This window comes from Nansenia antarctica, assembly GCF_963989245.1.
Source record: "Nansenia antarctica genome assembly, chromosome: 14".
In the NCBI taxonomy this organism is placed as follows: Eukaryota; Metazoa; Chordata; class Actinopteri; order Argentiniformes; family Microstomatidae; genus Nansenia; species Nansenia antarctica.
The window spans coordinates 29,855,526-29,863,025 of NC_137684.1; the positions used below are offsets into that span (position 1 = coordinate 29,855,526).

At 45.8% G+C, this 7,500-nt stretch overlaps 2 protein-coding genes across 2 annotated transcripts in view; both read left to right on the plus strand.

Annotated features, from left to right (window-relative positions):
• The window catches only part of egln2 (egl-9 family hypoxia-inducible factor 2), a 646,007-nt gene that overhangs the window by 50,353 nt on the left and 588,154 nt on the right, over positions 1 to 7,500 (plus strand). The gene's annotated exons all lie outside the window — the stretch shown is intronic.
• The window catches only part of tmem160 (transmembrane protein 160), a 4,480-nt gene continuing 2,997 nt past the window's right edge, over positions 6,018 to 7,500 (plus strand). Inside the window, exons 1-2 of the mRNA XM_080544995.1 lie at positions 6,018 to 6,260; positions 7,169 to 7,193. Of these exons, the coding sequence (XP_080401121.1) occupies positions 6,030 to 6,260; positions 7,169 to 7,193 (256 nt within the window). The 5' untranslated portion in view covers positions 6,018 to 6,029. The remainder of the gene's footprint in view (positions 6,261 to 7,168; positions 7,194 to 7,500) is intronic.

The window sequence follows — 7,500 nt, forward strand, 5'->3', positions numbered from 1 at the left end:
TCCCTCCCTCCTTTTACTCTCCTTTTAACCTCCCCCTCCTTCAATCCCTCCCTCCTTCAATCCCTCCATCCCTCCCTCTTATTAACTTCCCTTCCTCCCTCCTTCCCTCCATCCATCCTTCCCTCCTTTTTACCTTTCTTCCTCTACCCTCCTTCCTTTGAACCTCCATCCATCCCATCCTCCTTCTCTCCCTCCTTCTCTCCCTCCTTTCCTCCCTCCCTTTAACCTCTCTCCCTCTGCCCTCCCTCCTTTGAACCTCCATCCCTCCCTCCTTCCCTCCTTTCCTTTACCTTCCCTACCTTCATTTACACTTCCTCCCTCCCTCCACTGTTCCTCTATCCCTCTTTCCCTACTTCCTTATACCCTCCCTCCTTTCCTTTAACTTTCCTCCCTCCATCCCTCCCTCCTTTTACCCTCCTTCAATCCCTCCATCCTTCAATCCCTCCCTCTTATTAACTTCCCTTCCTCCCTCCTTCCCTCCATCCATCCCTCCCTCCTTCCCTCCTTCAATCCCTCCATCCTTCAATCCCTCCCTCTTATTAACTTCCCTTCCTCCCTCCTTCCCTCCATCCATCCCTCCCTCCTTTTTACCTTTCTTCCTCTACCCTCCTTCCTTTGAACCTCCATCCCTCCCTCCTTCTCTCCCTCCTTTCCTCCCTCCTTCCTTTCCTCCCTCCCTTTAACCTCTCTCCCTCTGCCCTCCCTCCTTTTACACTCCCTCCCACCCTCTACTGTTCCTCTATCCCTCCCTCCCTTCCTCTACCCTCCCTCCCTCTTTCCCTACTTCCTTCTACCCTCCCACCTTTCCTCTAACTATCCTCACTCCTTCCCTCTACCCTCCCTCCCTCTACCCTCCATCCGTCCTTCTCTCCCTCCTTCTAACCTCCCTCCCACACTCCCTCTTGCCTCCCTCCTTCCCTCCCTCCATCCCTCCCTCCATCCCTCACATGGAACATGGATCCAGGTTACGCTGCACAGTGGTTAAGGCATGAGTGCGAGGAGGACAAGCAAAAGAGAGAGGAATCAGCTCGTCTTTTGGGTAAGAGTGAGAGAGTCTGGAGGTGAATTATAGAATGGCTGGTTTCAGGAGAGACTATTGAAACAGAATGAATGAATGAATGAATAAATGAATCAGTAAAATCAGTTCATGGTTTATTCAACTCAGATGTCTGTTGATCGCCAGAGAAGTGTACCGGTAGATGAGAGAAATTATGAATATGTTTTTTTACATTTTTTATGAATGATAAAAATCTAAACCTGAGTGAATCTATATGATCTATATTATCTTCCTGCTTATACAACAATCAATAAATCATGTCTTCAGAGGTGGAGATGGACAACACACCTCTAAAGGAGAGGGACAGACTGATAGAGGATAAGAATAAGACTCTGGAGGAGATGAATAGTTAAGATGGTCTGTCTGCTTATTTAATAACTCTGATGTTCAAATCAAATAAAATTTTATTTGTATAGCGCATTTCTTACAAGATGCAACTCAATGCGCTTCACACAATGAAAATGTTCAGTCAATCAATCAATCAATACTGACAGAGCCGCGAGCAGGCAAAAGTAAAAACCTGTATACTATGTAGCCAGGAAAAATTCCCTTGCAGCCCTCTACCAATAGAGCGACTACTAGCCAGTTTGCGACTACTAGCCATGTTCTAACCCCAACGCCTCACTCTCTTCCAGACATGAAGTGGGACCAACAAGTAGAGAAGATGTTGAGACAGCTGGGAGTCAGTGGGAACATTGAGGAAAAAGACCAACAACTGAAACAGAAAGACACAATGCTAGAGGAGAGGAACAAAGGGGCTGAGGAGAGTAAGAGACAACTGGAGGATCTGAGAAAGGACCTCGAGGTAATTAAGACACAACTTAATGACACGACAAACAAACTGGAGAAAACCGCAACGGAACTGAATCAGAACATCAAAGACCTTCGGCAGAGAGACACACAGCTGGCTGATGTGACCCAGCGGGTGACAGAGAAACAGAGACTACTGGAGAACACTGCCAACGAGAGTAAGAGACAACTGGAGGAGAAAGGCGAACAGCTAGCAGAGAGAGACGACCTACTAACAGAAAGAAACAGTGAACTAAAGGAGAAATGTCAGGAACTTGGAGAGAGGGAAAAACAACTAGAAGAGAAAGGCAAACACCTAGAAGACAGAGAAGAGGAACTAAAGAAAAGAGATGGACAACTAGAGGAGAGGAACCAGAGACTAGGAGAGAAGGACCAACAACTAGAGGAGAGGAGCAAGGAAGTGGAGGAGAGTAAGAGAAAACTGGAGGATCTGAGAAAGGACCTCGAGGTAAATAAGAAACAACTTAACAACACAGAGAGCAAACTGGAGAAAACCTCAACAGAACTGAAAGACCTTCAGGAGAAAAACATACAGCTGGTGAGAGGGAAGGACCAACAACTACAGGAGAGGAACCAGAGACTGGGAGAGAAGGACCAACAACTAGAGGAGAGGAACCAGAGACTGGAAGAGAAGGACCAACAACTAGAGGAGAGGAACCAGAGACTGGAAGAGAAGGACCAACAACTAGAGGAGAGGGACCAGAGACTGGGAGAGAAGGACCAACAACTAGAGGAGTTGAACCAGAGACTGGGACAGAAGGACCAACAACTAGAGGAGTTGAACCAGAGACTGAGAGAGAAGGACCAACAACTAGAGGAGATGAACCAGAGACTGGGAGAGAAGGACCAACAACTAGAGGAGAGGAACCAGAGACTGGGAGAGAAGGACCAACAACTAGAGGAGATGAACCAGAGACTGGAAGAGAAGGACCAACAACTAGAGGAGATGAACCAGAGACAGGGAGAGAAGGACCAACAACTAGAGGAGTTGAACCAGAGACTGGAAGAGAAGGACCAACAACTAGAGGAGAGGAACCAGAGACTGGAAGAGAAGGACCAACAACTAGAGGAGATGAACCAGAGACAGGGAGAGAAGGACCAACAACTAGAGGAGTTGAACCAGAGACTGGGAGAGAAGGACCAACAACTAGAGGAGAGGAACCAGAGACTGGAAGAGAAGGACCAACAACTAGAGGAGAGGAACCAGAGACTGGGAGAGAAGGACCAACAACTAGAGGAGAGGGACCAGAGACTGGGACAGAAGGACCAACAACTAGAGGAGTTGAACCAGAGACTGGGAGAGAAGGACCAACAACTAGAGGAGAGGAACCAGAGACTGGGAGAGAAGGACCAACAACTAGAGGAGATGAACCAGGGACAGGGAGAGAAGGACCAACAACTAGAGGAGAGGAACCAGAGACTGGGAGAGAAGGACCAACAACTAGAGGAGAGGAACCAGAGACTGGAAGAGAAGGACCAACAACTAGAGGAGAGGGACCAGAGACTGGGACAGAAGGACCAACAACTAGAGGAGTTGAACCAGAGACTGGGAGAGAAGGACCAACAACTAGAGGAGATGAACCAGAGACTGGGAGAGAAGGACCAACAACTAGAGGAGAGGCAGAGAAAGAGTGTGGAGGAGAGACTGGTCAGAGAGGGGAGGGTTCAAAGGGTTCTGACAGAAGGATTGGGTTGGGTCAGGAGGAACTCATCAGGTTGGCTTCTCCATAATCTGACATGATTCCCCAACACAGACAATGACCTCAAATACACGGTCCCCAATGCTGAGTGACTGGATATGGAGGGGAGGACAGGGAGGAGGGAGGAGAGGGACCTGCGGGAGGAGAGGCAGGAGAGGGAACTGGGAGGGTGGAGCTAGGTGGGAGAATCACCATGTGATCACAGAGTCGCTCCGTTGTAGAAAGTAGAGAAACAAGTTGGGCTGTAAACGTAGTGGATTACTAGTATGGAGTTAATTATGTGCCACAATTATTTAGAGAAAAAATGTTTTGGGCGCAAAGGAAAATCTATTTTGAGCAAAAGAAAATACATTTTGTGCGAAGGAAAATCGATTTTGAACAAAGGAAAATCTATTTTGTACTCAATAAAAGTTGTTTATTTGCATGTCTGCTAAAGTCGATAATGCACGCAGCACAGCTGATCGTCAACATTTGCTGGACCGGAAACATTTGATTCTTCTCTCTCTCAAAACATTTTACCCTGCTAGAAATGTGCCAGAATTCTGATTGGCTGGCTGGCTGGCCAGTTCTTAAATGTGTTAAAATATCTGATCGCCTAGCCTGATTGTCAATCACAACATTTACGGACCAAAGGCGATTGCGTGTGTGTGTGTGTGTGTGTGTGAGAGTGTGTGAGAGTGTGTGAGAGTGTGTGAGAGTGCATGCGTGTGTGTGTGTTTGTGTGTGTGAGAGTGTGTGTCTGAGTGTGCATGCGTGTGTTTGTGTGTGTGTGTGTGTGTGTGTGAGAGTGTGTGTGAGAGTGCATGCGTGTGTGTGTGTGTGTGTGTATGTGTGTGTATATGTGTGTGTATGTGTATGTGTATGTGTGTGTGTGTGTGTATGTGTGTGTGAGAGTGTGTGTGTGTATGAGTGTGTATGTGTGTGTGTGTTTGTGTGTTTGTGTGTGTGTGTGTGTGTGTGTGAGAGTGTGTGTGTGAGAGTGCATGCGTGTGTGTGTGTGTGTGTGCTGCTTATTGTGAGGAGACGACTGAAGACCAGAGGGTCAGCTGCTCATCACATCAAAGGTTTGGCCTTCCACAAAGCCCCTCTAATCATCTTCAACACACACACACACACACACACACATACACACACACTCACACGCACACACACACACACACACACACGCATGCACTCACTCTCACACACACACACACACACACACGACCCCCTCATGCTAAAGGTGGGGCAGGCGTGGTCCTCTAGGTCCCCAGGGAGACAAAGGCTCCATCACGCAGGCAGGAAGAGGCCGCGACTTATCTTAAAGACACCACCCACGTGTGCACAAACACACACAAACAAACACACACACACACACACACGCATCCATGCACTCACACACACACACACACATACATATACAAACACACACACACGCACACACACTCACTCACACACACACACACACTTGAATATACAGACAGTAGGCTACATTACATTCACATACAACTACTATGACACCTAATAATAATAATAATACATTAGACTTATATAGCGCTTTTCTAGACACTCAAAGACGCTTTACAAACTGAAAAGATCGAGTAGTAATAATAAAAAGACACAAAAAAATAAATAAAAGAAAGTATAGGGGCCTAATGAAGGTAGTGCTGGGGACACATGGGGAGGGGAGGGGGAGAGGGTTAACTCAACACATAAAGACTTTAGATCGTATTCACATTACTAGAAGATTTAGATAGAACAAAGTGAAAAAAAGAAGCAATAAGTAACAGCAGAGATGATAGAAGATCACATTATTACACTGAAGTGGCTTTGAGATGTTGGATTTTGCGGTCTAGTAGCGCCCCCTTGTGGCGCTACAGAAAATGTTCAGTGAGATTAACCCGGACCATCTATGGCTGCTTTTTGAAATGAAGACAGACTACGTTTCAAGACTACAACTGCTGCATTTCTTTCGAAAAACAAAAAGGTGGATCTGAAAATAGTTTTTGATTGAATATAAAATATATAAAGAATAAAAACAAACGCAAGAGGGCGCTACAGCAATTCACCCCAATAGTAAGGCGCGATATAATGACGCTAAGGCGCGGTGTGATGACGTCAAGAACCAAATATGGTCCTTTGAAACCGGTTGAAACTACTAGAACAGCGCCGCTCTGCGGTCGGAGCTGGATACACTTGGGTAGAATGGGAGCGTTATTTTTTTCGTACCCGCATTCAGCGTAATGCACGCCTACTTGCCTCTGATTGGCCGAACGTTCCCAGTCTCAAAAAGGTGGTCGTACGTTCGGCCAATCAGAGGCAGGCAGGTGGGCGTGCATTACGCTGAATGCGGGTACGAAAAAAAATAACGCAGAATGCGAGCGCTGCTGCCTACTTCCTGGTATCGTTGTTTGCATGCAGTGTGAAAGTTCAAAGCGCCACGCAAAGGTCGTGTTGTGGTTTATGCATTAGGGAGAGACAGTATGGTAGTATGCATGGCTGCCTTGAGTCGCTGCTTCACCAGCAGGCAGCTGCCGCGTGTTGCAGCATGTCACCTCTCCTGGGTGGTGAAGAGTAAGGTGTACCTGGGGGGTCTGGTGGTCAGGAGGGTCCACGGGTCAGGGTGGAGGGGGGCACCGGAGAAGTGGACCAAGAACCGCATCCCAGAGATGAACCATCACCAGCTGACAGAGCTGGACAAGGCGGACGCTCTGGTACGTGAAATGTTTGAACGTTTTCAACCTTCTGCTTGTTTTGGTTAAAACTCTCGCTGCTGCATTTTGGACTAATTGCAGCTGGCCAATAGCTTTCTTCCAAAAACCAGAAAGGAGACTGTTATACTAGTCCAAACAGGTAATAACAAAAGCATCCATTAACACTTCTGCATCAGCTTACTTCTGCATTTCTAACTTTTGCAATATTCCTTAGATTATAAAAAAGCATTTCTAGTGTCCTGTAACGACTTGTGTGCATTAATATCTCTAGAATAAATGCTTTTGATCATCTAAGGAATATTGCAAAAGTTAGAAATGCAGAAGTAAGCTGATGCAGAAGTGTTAATGGATGCTTTTGTTATTACACGTTTGGACTATTGTATGGTCTTCTGAAGAAAGCTGTTGGCCAGCTGCAATTAGTCCAAAATGCAGCAGCACCCAAACAAGCAGACGAGCTCATATAACTCCTATTTTAGAGACTCTATACTGACTTCCTGTCAAGTTCAGAATAGCTTTCAAGATCCTTCTGCTTGTTTGGTTTTCTCTGTGTACCACATGTACAAAAGAAGAGATCTGGTGAGGCTGGATTCTCATGTTATGCACCCAGATTGTGGAATGCACTGCCAGTTTACATTAGGGATGCAACCTCAGCAAATATGTTCAAGTCAAGACTAAAAACCCATCTTTTTAATATTGCCTTTAAATGACAAAATAATGAAATGAAGATTATATAATGATTGGGGCACTTTGAGCTGCAACGTTTGCAGGAAAAGCGCTATACAAATAAAAAGTTATTATGATTATTATTATTATTAATAATGTTAAGGATCTTCTTGGCTTGTTTAAAATGAATGATTTGTGAGGTGTGTTATCTCTTATTCTATGTGTCTCTCTTCTCTCTCCTGCAGATCCTGAGGAAGTCCCATGAAACAGGTAACAGGTTGTTACTTACTGTCGTTATAACCCTAACCCTAAGGGTTAGGTGCTAGGGTGACTTGGTACATGCTGGCATGTCTAACCCTAACCCTAATCCTATCCCTATCCCTAACCCTAACCCTAACCTTAACCGTAGCACCCTAGCACCTAACCCTAACCCTAGTTTTCCCACATGTACCGCGTTCCCACATGTACCGTAACATATACATTACTGCTTACTGCTCTTTTAGTCTCTCTAAGATTTTCTAGAGAAACTAAAACAATTTATATATATATATATATAATGCAATTCCCCTACCCTGGA